Source organism: Cetorhinus maximus, chromosome 3 (assembly GCF_964194155.1).
Source record: "Cetorhinus maximus chromosome 3, sCetMax3.hap1.1, whole genome shotgun sequence".
NCBI lineage: Eukaryota > Metazoa > Chordata > Chondrichthyes > Lamniformes > Cetorhinidae > Cetorhinus > Cetorhinus maximus.
Window position 1 is genome coordinate 78,725,039 of NC_135881.1, and position 26,368 is coordinate 78,751,406.

A 26,368-nucleotide genomic window follows, 5' to 3' on the forward strand; every position below is an offset into this window, starting at 1 on the left:
AGTTATCACAACAATTTGCAATTTGTATTTTTATTACGAGAAGGTGTGTGCACTAAAGTCAGAAGTAAAGATTCCACTACCACTTTTGGAGATTTTAAATATTAAATTAAAACATTTATTAACAAAAGAAAAGAAAACTTAAACACACAAGATTGCAGTTACACAAGTAAATTTAACCTTACAACATTTCCCAAAAATTTTCCACTTAGCTTGACTCCCAAAAAAACACCCTTTTCCAGACAACAGTTCGAATAGATTCTTAAATTATAAAACATCCAGTAATATTACTGCAAGGCACCCACTGTTGCTATAAGGGAGGTATTTCACAGCTTCTCTCTCCCTCTCACTTGACAATGGAAATCCAAGGCTTTTAACAAACCTTTGCTTTCTGGAACAAACAAGCACATCTCCGTGGTGGCTAGAGGCTACTTTTCACAGGTCTGTCTTCACACAGCCCACCTTTCACGATCTCACGCAGCCACTCCCATACAGCTTTCAATCCTTCCTTAAATATATTTTCTCCCCCTTTTATCTCTAAACCCACTGGGCAGAATTTTCTGCCTACCGGGCGGGTGGGCCCGACCCAATCTCCGGCGGGCAGGGAGCCGATCCCCGCCAGAGAAGCGGGCCCCGCCGCCATTTTAAGTGGGCGGGCCAATTAAGGCCCGCCCAGCGTGACGCCTGGCGGGAAGCGGAAGTGGGGGGATTCCCCAAATGTGAGAGTGAGCTCTTTCGCACATGCGTATGAAAGAGCGCACATCTCCCTGAGGCTAAGTGCTGCCTCAGGGAGATTGCTGACAGCTGTATACACATTAAAAAATTTTTTTAAATCCTTAACACGCCCCTGTCATATGACAATGTCACACGAGATGGGACATGTTAATAAATTTTACTTAAACTTTATTACACTCTTTTAAACCCTACATGAAACCTCATCCTGCCGGTGGATGAGGTGTCATGCTTTTTCAGAAGCCCGCCGGGGCTCCTGGCCTGCCCGCCAACCTTATGGTTGGACGGGCAGGTCCTTAAATTGTTTTAATTATCCTGTCAATGGCCTCAATTGGCCATTGACAGGTTGGCAGGCGCACAGCTGATTTCGCTGTGTCCCCGCCTTCCTGAAGATTTAAATGAGGCAGGATGACGTCGGGGGTTCCGCCCTGACATCATCACGCGTCATTTTGCGCGTCAGCAAGCGGACCCCGCCCCATGCTCGCCGACAGCAAAATTCAGCCCATTGTTCTAAACTTCCTTTGAAACTCAAACTCTTCCAAATATAAGATCTTTCATGTTTCCATATTGTCTTTGCTTTTGAGTCAATAAAAATATGATATCCCCACTAGTTGTTTACCTGTGAACTCATGCAAGATGCAAACATTTTCCTTGTTACCTTCTAATTCCCCTTTGAAATTCAAACAACCTCTCAACTTATCTACAAATGCAAATGTTAGCTCGTCCATTTCTATTTCAAAATGCCTGCATTTACATCTTATACCTTTGATGATTTAAACCTTGCAGCCTGACTGTCTTCAGTTTAATTAAATTAGTCACACAAACACAACACACACACGCTGTCCTCAAAAGCCTACTTCAGTATCCCACAGAAATATTAGGACAAAAAAATGAAATTTCCTTTACAACTATCTAACATTTATTTTATAATATTATGAATTATATACATTTCATCCAATGCAATAAAGTATACCAGATTTCCATGAGTATTTATATATTTACAATGAAATTGAATTATTAACATCTCCAGGATTATTCTTCGGTTCTGAATTTTTGGGCTGAAAATCTAGGGTTGACTTTTACATGAGGTATATGAAAGATTACAGTTTTTTTAGGCCAAAAATCATTGGGTCAACTGTGACATGAGAAAGATTTTTACTTGAGTATATATAGTATTTGTTATTATCTGATTTTGGAAGTTGGGAATTAATTTGTAATATTCTTTTTACAAAAGTTTTATTCCAATGACATGATTTGTATATGATGTTCAAAGTTATTTGTTGATCCCAATGAAATCCCAATGGGGACACTGTCAATATTTAGCAGTGCTATTTTGGGTCTAAACCATAATTCACCTTTTTTTTTATAGCTTCTCTGGTTCTTTTCATCAATTAAGTACTAAATTGACTAGTAAATACATCCAAACTCAAACCTGGAAAATAGTATAGTAGAATCCCAAGGGCCTCCAGGTATGGAATGCTGTGGATGCATGTCACAGAAAAACATCCAGTTAGTGATTGGGAAGGTTATGGGCTTGCTGTTTAATGCTTTCTCATACCAAGATTAATCCTGGCACCTTCCATTATGTTTGAGAACATTGTATCCTTAGAAAACAGAAACAATGCTGCATCTGTTTGACTTGGTAAAAAGGATGCTGTGACCATTGCTGTTGATGTCTTTGTAAAAATTCTGCATCTAGTATACCTCCATCTTGCTTCAAATTGTCAAAAAAATCATTTTGTTTTAGTTTCTTCTGAAACGAAGCCCAAAGTCTACAAATACCCACCAATTTGGAAACTTCCTTCAATGACAGCACTTAACTTCCAAGTGACCTCAGGAATTACAACATTTGGGAGGTCATATTAACTTATCCCACCTGACAGAAAACTGACAGAAGCAGATCATGCACCTATTTCGTACTTCGCCTGGTTGATAAAAACATATTATGAAATGAAATGACTTCCTTTTGCGATGATACTCACCAAAGCTGGAAATGCAGTTTCTGTTTGTCAATTCTGTTAGTACTGACTTTTGGCAACAGTCAAAGCTAACACAATAATGCAAGGATAGGAGAAAAGAATATGATTTGGTTAACACTTATCAAAGTATATACAACCATCTGTTAAATGTCCTAACAGCTGAACGCCATGCCTGCTTCGAACTAGTAAAGCAAAGTAATAAGCAGTTATGCAACACAACAATCTCATAACCACCATTGTATGCATCCTGACTGATATTCAGAATGTGATATGATGTTTCCCTTCATTGCCAGCCTGGTGGAGACGCTTTTCATTTTCTGGCATTATTTTTTTCTATTAATTTGATTTTTTTTATACATTTAAATTTCATGACTAAGCAAATTTGTTTGTCGCTGTACTATAGACATGATACACTAACAATATACAAGTTACAAAACTACTAATAAAGACCAAAATATTGTGGAGGTGATGTGGTCTTGGCCGCTGGCTGGAGAGCTTGTGAGACTCCACGTCACTTCTTTTCAGGAAGGCCTGCCGCATCATGTTCCACCCAGGCACTTGACAGGCCAGTGGCAGACTTTCCCGAGGGATTAAGCCCACCAAGAGCTGCCAGCTAATCAGATTGTCGCTAGATCCCGCATCAGAGGTGAGTGATGATGGGAGGGTGGTTGAGGGCTGGGGGGTTGCAGGGGAGGAGGTGTGAGGGGGTCTTCAGCAAAGGCAGGGGTTGGCTCTCAGTGGGCCCTCCCCTTCCCGATTCTGGGACCCTCGATCAGGCACTGAGTACTTCTGAACAAGGGCCCCTACCCACAAGCCCCCCCACACAACACCCATGGCTTTCATGGACGTAATCAGGGTGGAGGTGGGAATGTGGTGGGACCCCCTGCTACCAAACTTGCACCAGTACGGAGGAGGGCAAAAGATTCTGCCCAAAGTTTCCAAAGAGTTTGGATCACCCTGTTCCATTTAATCGAGGTTAATCTACAATCCTTTCTTTATTTTGTATTCATTCATGGGGTGTGGGTGTCGCTAGCTAGGCCAGCATTTATTATCCATCCCTAATTACTCTTGAGAAGGTGGTGGTGAGCTGCCTTCTTGATCCGCTGCAGTCTATGGGGTGTAGGTACACCCACAGTGCTGTTAGGGAGGGAGTTCCAGGATTTTGACCCAGCGACAGTGAAGGAACGACAACAGATTTCCAAGTCAGGATGCTGAGTGGCTTGTAGGTGCTGGGGTCCCATCTGTCTGCTGCCCTTGTCCTTCTAGATAGTCGTGAGTTTGGAAGGTGTTGTCTAAGGAAGCTTGGTGAGTTCCTGCAGTGAATCTTGATGGTAGATGGTACACACTGCTGCCACTGTGTGTCAGTGGTGGAGGGAAGGAATGTTTGTGGATGGTTGCCAATCAAGTGGACTGTTTTGTCCTAGATGGTGTCAAACTTCTTGCGTGTTGTTGGAGCTACACTCATTGAGGTAACTGTAGAGTATTCCGTCACACTCCTGACTTGTACCTTGTAGATAGTGGATAGGCTTTGGAGAGTCAGGAGGTGAGTTACTCGCTGCAGGATTCCTAGCCTCTGACCTGCTCTTTCAGCTACATTATTTATATGGCTAGTCCTGTTCAGTTTCTGGTCAATGGTAATGCCCAGAATATTGATATTGGGGAATGCAGTGATGGTAATGCCGTTGAACGTCAAGGGGTGATGATTAGATTCTCTCTTTTTGGAGATGGTCATTGTCTGACACTTGTGTGGTGCAAATGTTATTTGCCACTTCTCAGCTCAAGCCTGGATATTGTCCAGGTCTTGCTGCATTTGGACATGGACTGCTTCAGTATCTGAGGAGTTGCAAATAATGCTGAACATTGTGGAATCATCAGCGAACATCCCCACTTCTGACCTTATAATGGAAGGAAGGTGATTTTTTTATAAACGTGTGCTTTATTTTCATGGTTCTCATTGTGGTGTAACACTCAAAGTTGCTCCATTACATTTACAAGGAACATAAAACATACATACGAAGGTGCAACTTAGGTACATAAATTGATGGGAGCTCAGTTTTGTATGATCACTGCAAGCCACAGGAGTCTGATGTAAATGTATTTAACGCCTCTTTATCATGGTCAATGTTAAACACGTGTGTTTTCAGCTGTTGCCTTGTACCAGGCCACAAAGAATAAATCTCATGACTTGTAAATTATATCAAGAAGTCTTCAATATTCTGTGCCACTACTCAACCCCATTCCAAATTCGAACTGGGCAATACATTTGCAAGTTAAACAGAATACAGACTAAACTATGGAATGCTGCTAGACAGCACATGGTCCATTTTGCAGAACTGATCAGGAATCATTTCAGACAGTATCACAACTATTCCTCAGTAAATGATGGGTTAAAAACCACAAACAATATATTGGGAAAATATACACTTAAATAAATTATGTACAGCAAATCTTGGTCTCATTTCCAGAATTTTTCCAACCCTCCGTGCCTTCATGATGGCTAATCTCCTATTTTCACTTTAGATGTCTGTTGAATGGCCACAATGACTCCATACAAACCAATGGCACAGCCAAAAATTTCAATGATCAGGATCTTGACAAACAGGCTGGCATTCTGGGCATCAGCCAGATCAGCACCATTACCCATAATACCAACGCAGATGCCACAAAACTTGTTAGAAAATCTAACAGTTAGGCCAACCCTAAACATGGAGAACCCTGCTTGATAATTCCTGGCACCAATTGATGAAGCAGATGAAGGTGGTTGGGCCTAGGACACTACCCTGAGGAACTCCTGCAGTGATGTCCTGGAACTGAGATGATTGACCTCCAACAACCACAACCATCTTCCTTTGTGCTAGGTATGGCTCCAATCAGCGGTGAGTTCTCCCCCTGATTCCCATTGACCCCAGTTTTGCTAGGGCTCCTTGATGCCAGTCAAATGCTGCCTTGATGTCAAAGGCAGTCACTCCCACCTCATCTCTAGAGTTCAGTTCTTTTGTTCATGTTTGAACCAAGGCTGTGATGAGGCCAGGAGCTGAGTGACTTGGGCAGAACCTAAACTGAGCGCCAGTGAGTTGGTTATTGCCAAACAACTGCCATTTGATACCACTGTCGATGACAGTCCATCACCTTACTGATGATACAAACATACGACAAGGAGCAGGAGTAGGCCATTCAGCCCATTGAGCCTGCTCTGCCATTCAACAAGATCATGGCTGATCTGACAGTAATCTCAAATCTGCATCCCACCTATCCCCAACAACCTATTGCCCCCTTGCTTACCAAGAATCTATCCAACTATGCCTTAAAAATATTCAAAGACTCTGCTTCTACTGCCTTTTCAGGAAGAGAGTTCCAAAGATTCGTGACCCTCTGAGAGAAAAAAATTCACCTCATCTCCAGCTTAAAGGTCGGCCCCTTATTTTTCAACATTGACTCCTAGTTCTAGATTCTCCCACAAGAGGAAAGATCCTCTCCACATCCACCCTGTCAAGACCCTTCATGGTCTTATATGTTTCTTTTAAGTCACCACTTACTCTTCTAAACCTCAGCAGATACAAGCCTAGCTCATCTAACCTTTCCTCATAAGACAACCCGCCCTTTCCAGGTATTAGTCTGGCAAACCTTCTCTGAACTGCTTCTAATACGTTTACATCCTTCTTTAAATAAGGTGACCAATACTGTACACAATACCCAAGATGTGGTCTCATTAGTGCTCTGTATAACTGAAGCATAACCTCCCTACTTTTGTATTCAATTCCCCTTGCAATAAACGATAACATTCTATTAGCTTTCCTAATTACTTGCTGTACCTGCATACTAGCCTTTTGCGATTCTGCACTAAGACACCCAGATCCCTCTGCATCTCAGAGCTCTGCAATTTCTCACCATTTAGATAATATGCTTCTCTTTTATTCTTCCTGCCAAATGGACAATCTCACATATTTCCACATTATACTCCATTTGCCAGATCTTTGTCCACTCATTCGACCTATCTATATCTTTTTGTAGCTTCCTTATGTTCTATTTACAACTTACTTTCCTACCTATCTGTGTATCATCAGCAAATTTGGCAACCATTCCATCCATCTCTTCATCCAAGATATTTATAGAAATTGTAAACAGTTGAGGTCCCAGCACTGATCCCTGTGGCACACCACTCATTACATCTTGCCAATCTGAAAAAGACTCTCTGCTTCCAGTTAGCCAGCCAATCTTCTATCCATGCCAATATGTTACCCCCTATACCATGAGCTTTTATTTTTACACAATAACCTCTGATGTGGCACTTTATCAAATGCCTTCTATAAATCTAAGTACAGTACATCCATCAGTTCCCCTTTATCCACGGCACATGTTACTTCCTCAAAGAACTCCAATAAGTTGGTTGAACACAATTTCCCTTTCACAAAACTTTGTTGACTCTGCCTGATTACCTTGAACTTATCCAAGTGTCCTGCTATAACTTCATTAATAATAGTTTCTAACATTTCCCCTGTGACAGATGTTAAGCTAACTGGCCCGTAGTTTCCCATTTTCTGTCTCCCTCCTTTTTTGAATAGTAGAGTTACATATGCTGTCTTCCAATCTAATAGGACCTTCCCCGAATCGAGGGACCTTTGGAAAATTAAAACCAATGCATCAACTATCTCACTAGCCACTTCTTTTAAGACCCTATGATGAAGTCCATCAGGACCCAAGCACTTGTCAGTCTGCAGCTCCAACAATTTACTCAGTACCATTTCCATGGTGATTGTAATTTTCCTGATTCCCTCCCTCCTTCTATTTGCCAATTTATTGCTGCTTCTGGGATATTACTTGTACCCTCTGTAGTGAAAACTGATGCAAAATACCTGTTCAATTCAGCTGCCATCTCCTTCTATAGGACCAACGCTCACTTTGTTAGCTTGTATCTCGTACTCTAATTTTTCCCTCCTTATTTATCTTTTAATCATCCTTTGCTGTTCCTTATATTCTGTCCAATCTTCTGACCTTCCACCTGTCCTTGTGCAATTAAATGCTTTTCCTTTAAGTTTGATGCTATCTTTAACCTTTCTAGTTAACCACGGATGGTGTGTCCATCCCTTGGACTTTTACTTACTTGAAAAGTATCTATTCGTGTATTCTGAAATATGTTTGCCACTGCATCTCCATTAACTTATCCCTTAACCTAATTTGCCAATTCACTTTAACAAGTTCTGCTTTCATGTCTTCATAATTGCCCTTACTTAAGTTTAAAACCATAGTCTCAGACCCACTCCTCTCTCCCTCAAACTAAATGTAATATTCACATTATGGTCACTGCTACCTAGGGCACCTTCACTATGAGATCATTAATTAATCCCAACTTGTTGCACACATGATCGAGAATAGTCTGTTGGGGCGGTAATTGGCCTGGTTGGATTTGTCCTGCTTTTCGTGTACAGGACATATGTGGGCACTTCTCTACATTGCTGGGTAGATGCCAGTTTTTTAGCTGTACTGGGACAGCTTGGATAGGGGTGCATCAAGTTCTGGAGCACGTCTTCAGTACTATTGCCGGAACATTGTCAGGGCCCATAGCCTTTGCAGTATCCAGTGCCTCAGCCATTTCTTGGCATCACATGGAGTGATTCGAATTGGCTGAAGATTGGCATCTGTGTTGCTGGGGACCTCCGGAGGAGGCTGAGATGGATCATCCACTCGGGACTTCTGGCTGAAGATTGTAGCAAATGCCTTATCTTTTGCACTGATGTGCTGTGCTTCCCCATCATTGAGGATGGGGATATTTGTGGAGTCTTCTCCTCCAGTGAGTTGTTTAATCGTCCACCACCATTCACGACTGGATGTGGCAGGACTGCAGAGCTTAGATCTGATCCATTGATTGTGGAATCACTTAGCTCTGACTATCACTTGCTGTTTGGCATGCAAGTAGTCCTGTGTTGCAGCTTTACCAGGTTGACACCTGCTGATTATAACATACCACCCACCTCCTTCATGTTTGACCTGGTGTCATGAAACTTCATAGTGTCCAGAGTCAACACTGAGGACTGCCAGGGCAACTCCCTCCCGACTGTATACCACAGTGTCGCCACCTCTCCTGTGTCTACCCTGCTAGAGGGACAGGACATACCGAAGGATGGTGATGGTGGTGTCTGGGACATTGTAAGTATGAGTATGACTATGTCAAGCTGTTGCTTGACTACTCTGTGAGACAGCTCTCACAATTTTGGCACTGGCCCCCAGATGTTATTAAGGAGGACTTTTCAAGATCAACAGGGCTGAGTTTTCCATTGCCATTTCCGGTGCCCAGGTCGATTCTGGGTGGTCTGTCCGGCCCCATTCCTTTTAGGCTTTGTAGCAGTTTAATGCATCTGATTGGCTTGTTGGGCCATTTCAGAGGACATTTAAGAGCCAACCCCACCTGGGGTGGATCTGGAGCCACATGTAAGCCAGGTAAGGATGGAAGATTTCCTCCCCTAAAATGCATTAATGAACCAGATGGGCTTTTACAACAATGGTTTAATCATCAGATTTTTAATTCCAGATTTTTATTGAATTCAAATTTCACCATCAGTCCTCGTGGGATTCGAACCCAGGTCCCCAGAGCATTACCCTGGGTCTCTGGATTAATAGTCCAGTGACAATACCACTACGTCACCGCCTCCCCCCAAGCATTTTGTTTTGCTGAAAAATTAGACAAATTTTTGTCGAAACTTTTATCTTGCACTCATCAGGACAATTCACAAGATTACCAAATGTAAAGGGAACAACAATTTACACTATATGAGAAGAGAATGCTGATTGGTTGGCAAGTGGACACTAGTAGGTAGAAGCGTTGCCATGGAAAATGCATCAGTTGATGGTGACTGACTGTTAACTGCCAAGCATTGTTTGAAATTTCAACCAAGCAGCTTGACTGATTGGTCAAGGCATTGCCCTGAGGAATGAACCAGCAAATAGCTGTCACTTATTTTGCTTAGCTGAAACAGGCACAATGTGTGTACATGTTCTTCCTGCCTGCAAAGAACAGGGCCCTGTATTAATATATGTAGCTTCCAGTACACGCAAATGCGCCACACTGTGAGCCCAACTGACAATTTTAAATTGGTTGTCAGTGTAATTCTTAGCCCACTGAGGATTATTTATCAGCTCTAAAGAAGAGTCATATGGACTCAAAACGTTAACTCTGTTTTTCTCTCCATAGATGCTGTTAGACCTGCTGAGTTTTTCCAGCACTTTCTGTTTTTGTTTCAGATTTCCAGCATCCGCTGTATTTTGCTTTTATATTATTCAGCAAATATTGTCCAATCGCAGAATCAAATCTAATGTTGGACACTGTGTTTTGAATTTGCAAACATGGGCTGGTTGGGGACAGTCTGTACCTTGCCCGTTGTGAACAGCAAAAGGGACACACTGTTTGATATGATCTGCCAGTCTTTGGGATATACTGCCAACATACCTAGCATCATACTGGTGCTGAAATTCATATACCACATTACTCATCTGTGTGATAGGCAGAATGTCTTCTTGGCTTGATGGCAGCATCCTGTTAGTGGCAAATACCACTCATGTTGCTACTGCATAGTAGCAATGTGAAACAGCTAGCATCAACTGTTGCTCAAATATTTGAGATACCTTTGCCCTTCCATGGTAACCTGAGGTAGACTAGGCTCTCTTCAGGGCCGAAAGTGATGGCCTTAGGCCAGTTCATGAGTTTCTGCAATATATACAGCACAAAATGATCTGTGAGTCACCATCAACTGGTGCATTCTCCATGGCAATGCCTCTACCAATTACAGTCCACTTGCCAATCAATCAGCACTCTCTTCTCATATAGTATAAATTGTTGTTCCCTTTACATTTGGTATTCTGGTGAATTGTCCTGATGAGTGCAAGACAAAAAGCTCTTACAAAAAGTGTCTCTTTTTTCAGCAATACTCAAGTTCTGTACTACCAAATAACTAATCATTTTGTAGTTACAAAGTCTATGATAGTTTGGAGTGGAGAGGTGTCATTCTTCAGGGAAAATAAAAGGCTTATTTCCATGTGCCTCACAGTATGCAACTCAAGAACAGCACTGGGAGAGGAATTGGAGCAGGTCATTGATCTGTCAGTCATGGAGCATTTGTGGTCTAAATAGAACCAGGAAGTGGGAGAAAATATAAGGCAGGGCCCATAAAAGATGAATGGAAAAAGAAAGGTTGGAAAACATGCTTTAAAATTCTGAATGAAAGTCAGTTTATTCAGTTATAATTCAAAACTAAGAACTTGATAAGAATCATTTCATTTAGGTGTTATGGGTCTGATAATGTGGTTCTAGTACAGGCCATGCCTGTTCTGAAATAAAGTTGACTTTATACAACAATGTAAAGTTAGTTCATATAAATATTTTATTGGTACCTGGTGTATAATACACAATGCACTGGGAATGCTATGGAGCTTAGGAAGTAAAATATTCAACACCAGTTGCTGGTTACTCGCATTGTGCTGGAATTTTTCAATGTGGTGACAAACTAAGTCCACTTTGAAGAACTGGCTAATGGAGAAATGGAGGTAGGAACACAGATGATTCAGTCATAACTTTAATAATTTCTGGAACCTCTATGAACCTTGTGCAGTGTTGGTGTACGGGCTCCTTAGTGCACCAGATACTGCCCATCTATGTTGGCTGTGCTGGGCCAACCAGATAAGGAGTAGGCTTTGGGTCTCTCACTGATAATTTGGGGTCCTGACAACTCAAAATGCTGCAGCACCTTGGGCTCCTGTTTTTATATTTACCAGCTCCACTATCTCCCATAAAATTGTTGGCTGAAATATCTGGCCTGTTCTGCTTAGGGCTTTGATAAGTAATTATTTATTTTTTCAAAATTTGCATAGTTTTGATTTGACATGATTAATTTTTAATTAATGCAAGCTTTTAAAAATCTCCTGAAATGTTATGTTAATACCAGTTGGATTACTAATAATTTCCCCTTCAGATTCATAATAGCTATTATTATATTAATAGCCTCCACTTTAGTCAGTTGACGAGTTAATAGGTCTCAACTTTATCCCTCATGTTTTAAGTGCCGCATTGCTGTTCTCCAAAAGCTCAGTTGAACTTGTTCTGACAAAATCAGTTTAATAAAGTTTCTTCAACTATTTGGGGCAACTGATTAATAACAGATGGATTTTTGATTGTTTAAGTTCTTTTCACAGTAGTTTTCTTCCAGTGACTTTCCTGTTGTAAAAATATTGATTGGGACCTCCCAAATTGGGCAAATTCATTCAAAACCCATCCACATGCACAGATTTAAAATCAGGCCTATTATGTCCCATTAGGATTGCCCAAAACATTTGTTTTTCCTGCAGTGGTAAATGTGTGAATTATATATATTAACCACGGAGGGATGACTTTGAAGTCAGCTTATATTGATTCAGAGCTAATGAAACTATAACATTACCAGAGAAATTGTGTGGAACCCCAAGTCTGTCACAATTTGGTGGTAGGGGAAAGGCTTGCAGGGTGGAATGGTACAGCCAATTTGATATTGGCTTTGCTTGTGTCAGGATTGTAAACTCTTGGGCCTGGAATTTCACAATGACGGGGACCTTCTCTATTATGAGAGGATGGAGGAGGCCAAAATCCTGAAGCCCTAAACACGGTATCTACCATTTTCACAGGGGCAGGAATGAGGCCAGGTTGAAATTTGCACATGCGCATATGAAACAGAAGCTGCCTCCATGTTTGATTTTCATTAGCCAAGAGTGGGAAACACAACGGGCAGAAGTTTACGCCTCAAGGGCAGGTGCGTGCCCAACTCAATTGGGCGTAAAATAGCGCAAGATGACGTCGGGTGAGCGTCCTGACATCACCCCTCACGCACACAATCTTCAGGTTGGAGCTGCGCCCGCCATCAATTAAGAGGCCACTGAAGGCCATTAAAAACCCAATTGAACCTGATTTAACGTTGCCTGTGTGATTTTGCGCTCGTCGCACAGGCAAAACGGGCAGGCGGGCAACCTACATTTTGCAAAACCTCATCCAAGGGCGTGATAAAAAGGGTCAGGAGCATTGCCAGTATTAATAGTGAAGAATTTAGGCGATAGTTTTCTGATGGTTGCCTATTTGAACTTGACAGCTTCATCTCTGTTCTGAGCTTCATTCTTAGCAGTTCTAGGCTTCATTTCAGGACTCATTGGTGTCTCCCAGGCCCCTGGAGGATTTTGACCATGTGGACCCTTCCAGGTATCAGACAGCCTTCTGTTACCTTGGTAGTGGGGATTGTGGCCTCCTTCTCTGAGAACAAAGAGAGGGGCAGAAGGGAAAGGAGTCCAGCTGTCCCAATGCAGCTTCCAGGGGAGGGACCTATGGGAGGAGAGGCGCAGGCACAAAGGACAGAGGGCCAACAGGTAGTCCAAGGTGGAAGGGGCCATAGAAGACGCCGCTATCCTGCTGCCAGGGTTTACAGGCTGCGATGCAGCTATCTCAATATGTCTGAGGTGCAGTGCCGAAGGAGTCTCCGCCTCTCCAGGCAGACCGTGACCTCTGTTTGTCAGATGACTGGGCCTGAGATCACCTCCAACTGTGTGGATGGACACCCCATGCCAGTGGCTCTGAAGGTCACAGTGGCTCTCTATGCCTCCGCCTCTTTCCAGGGCTCACAGGCGATCTTTGTGGAGAGTCCTAATCAGCTGTCCAGAGTTGCCTCAAGCTAGTGAAAGAAACTCTGTTCAGGTTGGTAATGACATTTATTCATTTCCGTACTGATGAGGCCAGCCAGGCTGAGCGAGCCAGAGGCTTTGCAGTGATTGCTGGGTTCCACTGCATCCAGGGAACAATCGACTGTGCCCACGTGGCCATAAACGCGCCAGCGGGTCAGCCGGGTGCCTTCATTAACAGAAGAGATTCCACTCAATGAATGTCCAGGTCATTATTGACCACAGGATGCAGACTCTCCAAGTCTGTGCAAGGTACCCTGGCAGCTCCCATGACGCTTATATCCTCAGACACTCCCAGGTGCCGAGGCTATTCAGTGCTCCAGCCTCACTGGATGGATGACAAGGGCTACCCATTGAAAAGGTGGCTCATGATGCCTTTCCACCACCCAAGAACAGAGGCAGGGCAGTGTTGTAATAAGAGTCATGCCTCCACAAGGGCGGTGATAGAGAGGACCATAGGTATCCTGAAGACATGCTTCCGATTCCTGGACCATTCAGGAGACACACCATAATAACCTCCCACAGCAGGTGTCACTGATAGTGGTTGCATGCTGCACTCTCTACAATCTGGCACTGGCAAGGGGGGATCCATTAGAGGAAGAGGATCTTGAGGCAGCTCCACAGGCCACAGAGGATGATTCCAGTAGTGAGTCAGAAGAGGAGCTCAGTGAGGAAAACACAGGGCGTGGAGGCAGACCTCTGTATCCTTCAGGGAGGCAGGGACACCAGGGACGCCATGATCCAATGCTCCTTCAGCTAGGGTGCCAAAGATCTGCTTCCACCTCATGTCAGGGCTGCCACCTCCATCCAGGATGTCTGAAATGACCCTTTCATTTGAACCCAAAGTGCACTCAGTGCCTGTGCAGTAAAGTTTAGAGCCACTCATGTCCAACATTACATACTGGCCTACCCTGCACCAAAAAAAAGGTGAAGCATATTCAGGCCATTACAACAAAAACAAAATTTATCTCATTTTGACAATCCAAAAAAATTAATGTAACCTTCTCTAGTCTTCATTCCCAAACCAGTAACCATAAACAAAACATTGTACAACAGAAGATCACCTGTGACTTGTCCCTCTTGTGCTCATGGGTGCCTTAAACTTGCATTTGAGAGTGCTACATCTTGATGTTCCCCTTTGCTGACAGTGGCATTGGAGGCAGCCTGCTGACTCTGCTGTCTTGTTGGACTTGATGACCTTGGTGGTCATCCTCTGGCCCGTGGAGCCTGTGCTGGCCCCGCCTGGGAGGGAGCATCCAGTGCCACGGCTGGCATCTCCCCAGTCATCGCAGCCTCATCAGATGCCACGGTTACTGGCAGAGGGGCGGAGGAGCTGCTGCCCTCACCCAGAGCACACTCAGAGGAGCCCGCAGGGACAACAGGCAGCTCGAGCGCCAACATGAGGTCACTCTAGACCTCCCTGCTCACCATTGATGGATAGGTTCCAAGCTGTGGTCATTGCCTGCGTGAGGGCTTGCAAGTCCGAGCGCAACACCAGGAACCCCTGATTCTGTTCCTGGAACTGCCTCTCCATGAGAGTTGCCGCTCTCTCAATGGAGGAGGCAGTGCGCTGGGCCATGAGGGTCAACGCAGTGCTTATGCTCTGCATGGACTCCTCCACAACAGACACCATGGCACGCATACCCTCATGGATCTCCGCCAGATCCTCCCGCACATCCCGCTGGACATCCAGCATCTGCCACCTAATGGACGACTCCAGGGGCTCATCATCTGCCTTTGACTCAGCATCATCCTGGTCTCCAGCAGTCCTCCGACTGCCGGCACCCTGGGCACTCTCTGCCTCCACCTGCTCCTCAAGCAAGTGTAAAGTGCCCTCACCGCTGTGCTCCAACATTCTAGCCAAAGCTCTAATATTCACCAAGGTACTGGCATCTGTGATGGTGCCTCGTTCAGAGAGCGGGTGTGATGCAGGTGCATGTGAAGCCTGGCAGTCCTTTGGTGTCAGGGGTGGCTCTTCGGGGTCCTGCAATTGAGTGCGTGCTGGAGAATCTAAGGAGGAACAATAATGTCATTAGTTTAAGTCATCACACTGTCACTGTGCATGCCAGGCATCCTGGTGAGACAATGGAGATCTGCATCATGGTGCCATCATCTTTCAATGATCAATGGGAACTCCAGTTTTAAGGATCCCATCAATAATGAGACTGCACAAGAATGTTTGTACAATCCGAAACTCTCACCTCTGTGCACTGCACTCTTACCTTCATCTGACACCCTAGCATCTCTGTGGCTGGTTAACCGAGGTGCATGGTGCCTCTCCAGGTCCAAGGCATCCTGCTCAAATCTGGATAGGATTAGAAAGTTTGGGGAGCCTTCACCTGCCCACAACTTTTCAACGTTGTTACTTTTTTTCAATCGTTCGTGGGATGGCCATCGCTGGGCCAGCATTTATTGCTCATCCCTAATTGCCCTTGTTCAGAGGGCATTTTTAAGTGTCAACCATGTAAGGACAGCAGATTTCCTTCCCTAAAGGACATCAGTGAACCAGACGGGTTTTTACAACAATCATTATGACAATGGCCATCATTAAACTTTTAATTCCAGATATTTATTGAATTTCAATTCCACCATCTGATGTGGTGGGATTCGAACCCACGTCCCCAGAGCATTACCCTGGGTCTCTGGATTACCAGTCCAGTGACAAAACCACTATGCACCATGGGTCATCTTCTCCTGAAAGGACAAGGAGCATTGATTAATCCACTCTTTACCTGCAGCGCCATTGTAGCCTGGCCAACCACACCTGAGGAGCACCTTGCAGGGCACATCCGAGTCGTGGCCCTCGAGCAGCAAGGCACTCAGTCCAAGCAGTCAGTGCTCACCCCTTTGGCCAGCTCCGGTGTCGATGACCCAGCACCTCGGTCAACCAGCTGCAGAGAGGCTAGGATGTCAGATGAAGGTAAGAGTGCAGTGCACAGAGGTGAGCATTTCGGATAGTGTAGTCCCATTATTGATGGGATCCTCAAAACTGGATTCCCCATTGATCATTGAAAGACAATGGCACCATGATGCAGATCTCCATGGCACTCACGTTCTAACACACCTGAGCTCCATGGGCAGATGGCCAGACTTTAACATTTCAACACACTGACCCATGTCAACACAATACTCACCCTTCCCAAGCGCAGCAGGTCGTTAAACCTTTTGCGGTACTGCACGCGTGTGCGCTGCACAACGTCGTGGCTGCTGAACTGTGTTGCCGCCTTCTCCCAAGCTCTTTTTGTTAGGTGCAGTGGCCTCCTCCTTCCAACTCTGGGGACAAGGGTGTCCCTCCTGGCCGCTACTTCCTCCAGGAGGGCCGCGAGGCACTTGTCCAAAAACCGGGGGGCAGAGTGCCCATCTGACCTGCCCTCCCACCTGACGTTTCCAGCCGCACGTGCGGCCATAACTTCAGTCTTCAGAATGCTGCAATTATGTTCTTCCCTGGCAGCCTTCAAGGAGTTGCTGTGCCACCTTTAAACCAGCCTTTGGACCAAGCAGCCGCCAGGCCCCAGCCCCCACCCGACCCTTCCCGAACATTAATAAGACATGTTTCACACTGGGCGGGCCTTTATTGGTCAGCCAGCATGAAATCGCAGTCAGGGCCTGATCGCGGGCAGCAGCCCATTTCCCAATTAGTCGCAGGCCCGCCAATCACACGCCCAACAAGGTAAAGTTCAGGTCAACATGTTCAGATTAGATCTGCAACCTTTGGGAAGTCCTTTGAGAGGTGGGGTACCCTTTTGGAGAGGTAAGGCGCCCCTTTGGATATGATCCTGGAACATTTTTGGGGAGGTCAGGTGCCCTTTGGGAGACGTAAGCTCCCCTTTAGAATTGTTTAAAGTGGACTTGAATGTGTGTAACATACCGCATAAACTCATTGGAACTGTCAAAAGAGCTGTCAAAAGCAATTGCCAAAAGTTTCAAAAGCAACTACCAAACTGTTAAGGCATTTAAAACTCCAACCCTTTAAATCTTTGAAAAAACTGTGCAGTGTTGAAGAAGTCATTTTTGTTCTGTCTGTTGACATAAGCCTGAGGGCTTTCATTAGCGGATTAGTGCTGCATGACTGATTTCACAACTTTGCATCATCACAATGGGACACCTGCCATTTCACAGTTTGATTGACAGCTATAAGTTGTTATGGACTCTTTGAAGTGAGACTATGAATTCCAATGTTGGTTTTTATAAGCAATTAAGCACTTGAATGAAATGTTTGTTTTATAAGGGATTAAGCACTTAAATGAAATGTTTATTTTTATAAGTAATTATGTAGTTGTGTAGCTGAATGAATGTGATTGTAGTGAATGGGTTTTTATGAATGAGTGCTTTTAAAAAATAAAGTCTGCAATAGGCTCTTAGAACTTTATTTTATTTAATCTCACCATGGGTCCTGAGGTCGGCCCATGGTGGATAATGGACGAGTTGGCATGAAGGGTGTAAGGTCAAAGGGTGGTGATTGAGGGCATGGGTTGGCATGAGTTGGTGCTAAATTGGCATAGGGGCTATAAAGGGCTACAGGGAGAGGGCTGGAGGGGTATAGGTTGGCATGGGAAGTATGAGGGAACATGGGGCTGGGTAGGGGGCATAGGTTGGCATGGAGGGTATGACGGGCCATGGGGGTGGGTAGAGGACATAAAGTGGTATGAGTTGGCATGGATGTGGCAAGGGTAGTGCGTGCATAGAAGGCCAATGAGGAGTGAGGGTTGGAGGGCTGTTCTTTTGTTTTATTGCTTTAAAAAAAAATCTTAGACAAAGTGATGGTACATCACGGCAGGCCTTCCGCCCAGCCTACCTTCGCACTTAGCAGCCACAACACTGTTTCCGGGGTTGCTGCTACAACTCCCATTTTCGTCCAGTCTTCCCAGGGTGAAAATCCAACCTTCTGCAGCACTTTCTCTCATGTCAGGTTTGAGGAGCCGGGAATTGTCTCAACTCTGCACTCCCAACCCAGAAGCAAAACTGCAGGCTTTGGTATCAGTTTGTCGTGCAACCAGTGTCGGAAACCAAAGTAGACTTGCCAGATTTGCTCAGGCAAGTAACATTAGGTCTTAATTCCCAGCTTTCAATTTTAATGAATCCAGAAAGTTTATTTTGGGGCTGCGTTGGCTGTGCAAGGCTCACACACTGAGCATCAATGGGACTGGGTTCAAAGCAAAACCAGTCAAAACCAAGGAGCCAATGCTAATGTTGCTGCAGCGGAATTACCCTTCAAGAGCATGTGTTTTGGTCGTCAGTCATACTATTTCTCTTTTTTTTGGTTTAAATACATCAGTTTAATTGGATTTCTTTAAGCAAAAATGGTAAATAGCGGTTTCTTAGTCCATTAAGTAAATACATTCTTTGATGTGCCATTGAGACATGCAGAGCAGAGTTGGTTGCTGCCCCATGCTGTGTTAGCTGAACTCAGCTAGGTTTGCAGCTGTTGTTTGATGTTCATTGATAACCTCTGATGGAAAATGTACATATGTGTGCATGCTTTCTTTTGAAGACCGTCCGCCATTGACAAATAGCCTTACTGTCCTGGTTCATAAATGAAGCAGGACCATCAAGGCAAGGTACCAGAGGGCAGCTCTTTGAATCTGTTTTTAAAAATCTGTATTTAACACTCCCATCCAGCTGTGATGAAATTTTTAGGCCTAAAGTCGTTCTTCAAACTCATATTCCCTGCCATCTTTGTAACATCTAAGTTGAAATTCTTGATTACAGTGAATAGGAGAAACACAGTGAACAACTTACTTGAGTTGTATGCCGACAGCCTCCTATGCTTATTCTAACTGCCATGTAATTTCCCTTTGGATCAATAAAGTTCTGTTTAATCACTCACTATTAAAGATTTTCTAGCATGCAAATAACTCACTTTGAAATCTTAATATTTTTCTTACTCTGCACAAACCTTAATGTGCAAATATCAAGTTAGCAGCACATCTCTTCATTTGTCAGTGTTTAAATCTACTGAATTGTTTCTGTGAGTGAGCCACCTGCCAAATGGTTTACCTCCTTAAACTTTTCAGTCTCCAGTAATGAATTAGATCTACAATCTATAGCAAGTAGCCACTGTGTGTTTATTGTAAGTGACAGCTCTCCCTACCAAGCATTGTGTGTCTATGTATATTTTATTCTGAAAACGACAGGATGAATGACTAGGCATAAGGTTAATTTCTCATGTGCAAGTAATGTTCTTTTTGTATCATAACTGATGAGATTTTGGAAAGCTTTGACATTTTATCAGCGCACCAGCTGTTCCATTACTGCATCTCTTATTATTCAAGGCAACTTGTCGAATCAGCTACTGTCATTTCCCTCTCTCTCTCCATCTCTATTAGGAAACTATTGGAATGCTGCCTCATTCAATACACCTTCTTCCTATCTTCACTTCTCAACTTTCCATGGAGAGACCAGTGCTGACATCTCATTTTACTTCAAGACTTCAGTTCCTTACGGAGTGTTCCTTGAAAACTTGGGCAACACAGACTTTATAAGGCTTGAGCTGAAATGTAAGTTGGCCTGCAAATGTGCAGATCCTTTTTGACTCTGTAGGCTACATTTAGATGTCATTTATAAGTATTTGCCATTAACATTCTGGGAGTCTAAATTATATTGATTAAAGTATGCAAGCACGGAAAAGAAAAATTAAACTAACTGATGTCCATATAAATGACTGCCATAGCTCGTTGACCCAGTTGTACTGAAATCCTGGAGTTAATGGGATTCAATTGTTGCGTTCTCAAAAACTATTGTGTAACCATGCAGTGAAGTCACCAACATAATACCGCATCTGATTTTGGCCAGTGTTATGACACCACCTTGAGGAAGTACTTTGCTATCACTTCATTTTAATACAATTTGGAGCATTAATGCAGCAGATCTTTTCAACTTGATTTTTAAATATTTTGGTGTTATTGCAGAAGAAACACAACAGTCCACTAATATTAAAAAATAACTGTACTTGGTATTTATAAAATATTGTGGATCAGGCAGCATATTTCAGCACCTTTTGTTCCATGGTATTCTCAGACCAAGCCATCTCAAACTTGCAGTGTAACAACCATGTCCAGAGCTGTAATTGTGAAACGTTCAGGATTCATGTTTAAATTGTGTGACCTTTAATCAGTTTGTAAACTCTTGCAGGGGGAGCCATGTGATAAATTCCAACAAACAACAGAATTGTGTCCTTTCCATTTATCATGTTGTTCTCTTGTGTAAGCCTATCTGCCCAGGTCAAAAGAACAGTTGACAGAGATTGAAGATTATCCACACACAACTTTTTACAAACATGTGTAAATATAGAAAAGCTAATTATTTTTATATACTGCTGGTCAGTCATCAGCAACATGAAACATCAAAGCCCTCAGAAAAGAATTTCATTCTCATAGGCTTTCCCTTTATCAATTTGTTGACAGAATGCCATTAATCAAATAACAATTTGTCCATTTTATTTCTTGTTCTTTCAATATATTTCACCAGGAAAAACTTATATTCAAAAAAGAATTGCCATTATATCAAGGTTGGAATTTTTCAACATGATAGAAAATTGTTAAATAAGAAATGGCATTTATTAAGCCATATTATTTTCATGCATACGATCCATTGGGCTGGATTTTAAGTTACCAAAATGCTGGGAGCTGTGTGTGAGGGGGTGGTGGCAATGTGAGTCCAATACTGCATCTGCCAGTGGCTTATTGACCCAGCCATTGCATTTCTGGGGATCCTGACCAATTAGCTTGAACAAGCATGAATCAGTTTCACCTCCAGTGTCTAAAGGGACATTCCAAACATGAAATTTGATGGATTTTGGAGTTGGGAGCAGAACAGAGCAAATTGGCAGAATGAAATGCATATGCTCAAAGGCTGCACCTTGTTTCAGTGGCGCCTCCATGGGAGCGATGTTGAGAGCTGACAAGAGGAAGAAGCCTGCCAGTGAAACAAAGGAGGTGTTGCCGAAGATTGCCCATGAAATCAGCAACAGTATATGATGTCATACTCATGGATTCAATGCTGAAAGTGGTTTAATGACCCAATCAGAGCCAAGAAAGATGAGTTCAGAGGTGGAGCTGGACATCAGTGGAGTCTCGGCATGCCTGGCTGTCAGAGACGGGGAGGTGAGAGCCTCCCAGCTACCTGGTGATAGAATCAAATATCAGACAGCCACACAGCATACAATGCTTACTCATATTGACTTGATGTCACAGTGAGTGAATGTGCATATTGATCATTCAAAGCATTCTTACCTTGATAGTTCTAATTCATTTTCAATCTCCCAGAGTGCCTTCTAGTGACCCACAGGAGGTGCTCTAGGAGGACAACATCTCCCCTGAGGGATTCATGTCCTGTGAGAATGCACCATCACAGGCCTCATGCAAACCATAGATAGCTCAGATGCTCACACTTCAGTGGGACCGCTAAGACAGATAGTTGCATTTTCACCTGGTAACCCACACATCATAAGTGAGCAAGAGCAGATGTTGGAGACAGGCATAGCAATGGAGAGTCCATGTCAGAGACCACAGGACGCTCCAAGCTTTGCTCAACTGGATGCAGATGCTGTTCCTTGGGTTCCATCAACAAACAGATGCTTCTGTCGCAGCAAATAATGTGCATTGTACTGGCATGAATTCCAGCCGCATTGTATATGATTGCAAAGTAATTGGAGAAGCCCTTCTCAAGTATGAGTGCCATGAGGTTGCAGGCTTTTGGGATGATGTCTTTATCTATGGAAAGAGTAACCACCTACATGAAGCATCAAATGTGACTATCAAATCAGTGCAAGCACACCCTCATCACAATGGTTTGCGAACTATGAATGTCACCTTAAATGAGCTGAATGATACCTTAACCTTGACTGTAGTTGCCCTGCCGATCTGCAGAGAAGTGTTCTTCAACTCATTGTGAGAGGGATGATGGTAAGAAGGGAATTATCTCAAAGTGCTTCCACTTCTCACATATTGCCCCCTGCCCCCTCCCTTCCCCTCACTCAGAACCCTACATGCTGCCTGATGTCCTGGTGGCCAAAACAGCCCCTACACAGGTGTAGATGGAACTTCCTTTGGCACAGCGCTCACAGGCCCTATAACCAAGAGGGAGATGGCAAAGGTGTCTCAGCAGACAGAGCAGGAATCTAAGCAAAAATAAAAGCAAAATACCGCAGATGTTGGAAATCTGAAACAAAAACAGAAAATGCTGGAAAAACTCAGTAGGTCTAATAGCATCTGTGGAAAGAAAAACAGAGTTAACGTTTCGAGTCCGTATGACTCTTCTTTAGAGCTAAAGAGAAGTAAAAATGTGATGACATTTATATTGTTTAAGGGGGGCAGAGCAGGTGAAGCTGGATAGAAGGCCAGCTATAGGTGGGGGCAAAGGAGAGATGGACCAAGGTGTCATGAACAGAAGGACAAAGGGGGTGTTAATGGTAGTGGTAAGGGCTAAAGAAGGTGCTGATAGTGGCATTAAGGTAAGAAAGCAGAATGTGATAATAGCAGGACAAGGGTGAGCACTCTGAAAAGAACAACATGAACAACTGACAGATAGCCCTTGTGGGGGTCGGGTGGGAGGGCAGGGGACGGTGGTGGGGGGAATAAATCGAAAATAGGATAAAAGGTGGGGATAAAACAATGAATAAATGAATAAAATGAAAATAAATAAAAATTAAAATTAAAAAATAAAGTTAAAAAATAAAAATGAATATAGAAAAAAGGGGGTAAAAAAGGGGTGAGGATAGAGGAGAGAGTTCATAGTCTGAAGTTGTTGCACTCAACGTTAAGTCCAGAAAGCTGTAAGGTGCCTATTCAGAAGATGAGGTGCTGTTCCTCCAGTTTGCGTTGGGCTTCACTGGAACATTGCAGCAGGCCAGGAATGGACATGTGGGCATGAGAGCAGGGTGGAGTGTTGAAATGGCAAGTGACAGGAAGGTCTGGGTCATGCTTACGGACAGACCGAAGGTATTCCGCAAAGAGGTCACCCAGTCTGCTTTTGGTCTCTCCAATGTAGAGGAGACCATATTGGGAGCAGCAGATGCAGTAGACTAAATTGAAGGAGGTGCAACTGAAACGCTGCTTCACCTGAAAGGAGTGTTTGGCCGCCCTTGAACGTTGAGGAGGGAGGAGGTAAAGCGGCAGGTGTTGCACCTTCTGCGATTGCATGGGAAGGTGCCGTGGGATGGGGATGAGGTGTTGGGGGTGATGGAGGAGTAGACCAGGGTGTCCTGGAGTTAATGGTCCCTATGGAATGCCGACGGTGGGGGGTGAGGGGAAGATGTGTTTGGTGATGGCATCATGCCGGAGTTGGTGGAAATGGCGGAGGATGATCCTTTGAATGCAGAGGCTGGTGGGGTGAAAAGTGAGGACAAGAGGGACCCTATCATTGTTCTGGGAAGGTGGGGAAGGTGTGAGGGCAGAGGTGCTGGAAATGAGTCAGACACGTTTGAGGGCCCTGTCAACCACAGTGGGTGGGAAACCTCGGTTAAGGAAGAGGGATCTGAGCAGTCTGCCCCTATCTCTGTTGAAGACATAGGGGTTGCGCCATAAAAAAATTGCCAGGAAGAGGAAGGATTAAGATTAGTATTTGTACAAGGGTATGTACAAAGTATTGTTAGATTGTTAGGTTTGTTTTATTTCTGAGCAACATCAATTTTAATTCTTTCCACCACACTCCTGTGTCACATATTTTTCATTGCTGCCTGACAAGTGGCCTTTTAACTTGTGATGAATGGTAAGACATGCATTGGCGCCAAGCAATGGAAGGTTGTGATAGGGATGCATGGTTATTTGTAGAACTGATTTGTGTTGGCGGAATAGTGGAGGTGCAGGGTCAGTGTGTGGTTGTGTGGAGGCCGTGGCTTTTGCATGTGACTGGCAGATGTGTATACTGTGAAAATCTCAGTAAGCCTTACAGTAACAAAGGCATGTGGCGCACCCTGGGTAACAATGTGTGCCATCGCTGGTACCTCCTCCTCCTCCACCTCCTTGAAATTTTCTGAAGAGGCTCTGTGCTCCATGACTTGGTCCTCCTGCAGGACCAAACCTTGTTGCTGTGAAATGTGGAAAGCACAGCACATCAGGACCATTCTGGAGATCCTGACTGATGCATAAAGGGTGCCTCAGACCTGTCCAGGCACCTGAAATGTATCTTCAGCAATGCCAATGGCTTGCTTAATGACATATTTTTGTCATACAGCTTGCATTGTGCCATTCCTGGTCCTCCTTGGGTGGGGTCCTCGCAGTTGTAATCAGGCACATTTTAAGTGGGTATCACTTGTCTTTGAGCAGCCAGCCGATGTTGCTGCTTCGTGATGTGAAATGATGAGGGAGTCTTGACTGCCACAGGACAAATGTATCATGGCAGCTACCCAAGAATCTACATAAACAACATTTTGCGGTTGCACACCAGCTGCACATTGCAGTTGATGAAGACTCCTGGGTGATCTATAGATGCCTTAATTGCCATGCACATGCAGTCAATGATGCCCTACACGTGTGGGAAGCCAAGAAGAGCTGAAAATCGGAGCACCCACTCATTCTGACTGACATCATGACAGAAAATGTGTACATAATTGCCAACCCTGGCAAAAAGCCAACAATTACCTGTCTTGCACATTTTGGGGCTGCTGACTGCGAGATTCTGCAACTGTCTCTAGCAAAACCCTGGAAGGATCCAGAGGCAAAGAGTTTTTGGGCAGTGGTGCTTGTGACAGGCTGCAAATGTCTGTCCCCACCTGACGTGAGACCCTGAGCTTTCTGAGACATCAGTGTTGCAACACGTCGAGGAAGCTCTCTGCCTGCACTCCCTGTGCGACAAGTATGAGCTCCTGCGAGCGGTACCTCTCTGCTGATCCCATCTCCAGTGGAGCTACAGGTCTGTGAGAAGCAAGCTGTTGCTGCTTCTGCTGCTGGTCCCTCTGCTAGTGCCTGTCCTGTTGCTCCTACTCCTGCTGGTGCTGCTGCTAATGGTCACCTTGGTCCTTACCTGAGGCACAAAGTAAAACAACATAAGCAGCACCCATGCTTCCAGGATAGATCAGAGCTCCAAGGTGGAGATCAGATGTACAAACCTCCAAAGTTGTCAAAGTAACAAAGGAACAAGGCTTTTCACACAAGCAGGCAAGGAAGTAGCTAGCTGTGAGGTTTCTGTACTTAGTGACATATTTCCGTTCCGACCTCCCAAATTTTCCCATCCCACCCGCAAAGATGCCTGCCGGTGTTGGAGCTGGAAAATCCTGGCCTAAGTTTACAATAAAGGAGAGAGTTATAATTATACCAGTTCTCACAGCAAAATAAAAAACATTTTCTTCCCCATTATCTTCCCTAAAATCTATGATAGAAATTAGAAATATATACAAGTCCACATGGAGTATTAGCCTCATTTCTCCTACTTTGTACATTTGTGAAATGATGACATTAGTAAATGACCCTTAGCATCCACTACATTTTGAAAAATTGGGCCATTAATGACGCTGCTTCCTTCTTGACAGTTTATTCACTTAGCTGAACAATGAAAGCCTTGTTGTGACATACAAGACGGACCTCATAAGTGAAAGGAACAACCCCTGAGGCAGCAGCATTTAAGAGGACTTGTATTTATGAAAAAAATGTTTGCCAAAGCTTTTATATTTTAGCTTATTGTGGGTTTCAAAGAAAGGGAAGCGCTGAAAAAGCTGCACATCATTTTCAGGACAATCATGTCATGTGCGATGGACAAACTACACGGGTAGAATTTTCGTTCCATGGGCGGACACGCACCCGACCCAAACGGGAGTGCAATAGTGCGCGATGACATCAGGCGAGCGTCCCAATGTCATCACGCAAACTTGCGATCGTTCGGTCAGCAGGCGCACACAAGAGGCGGCAGCACGCCTGCCAACAATTAAGAGGCCCATTAAGACCCTTAAGTAATTAATTAAGTTGCATTTTTCGCTGCCCACTCAACCATTCGGTTGGTGGGTGGGCGAATAGGTCAGGTGGCTATTGCATTTTTAATGAAAC

General features: G+C 44.1%; 1 protein-coding gene across 1 annotated transcript in view; it reads left to right on the forward strand.

Annotated features, from left to right (window-relative positions):
- The window catches only part of LOC144678739 (contactin-associated protein-like 2), a 2,328,914-nt gene that overhangs the window by 1,955,779 nt on the left and 346,767 nt on the right, over positions 1-26,368 (forward strand). Inside the window, exon 16 of the mRNA XM_078538599.1 lies at positions 19,718-19,888. Within this exon, the coding sequence (XP_078394725.1) occupies positions 19,718-19,888 (171 nt within the window). The remainder of the gene's footprint in view (positions 1-19,717; positions 19,889-26,368) is intronic.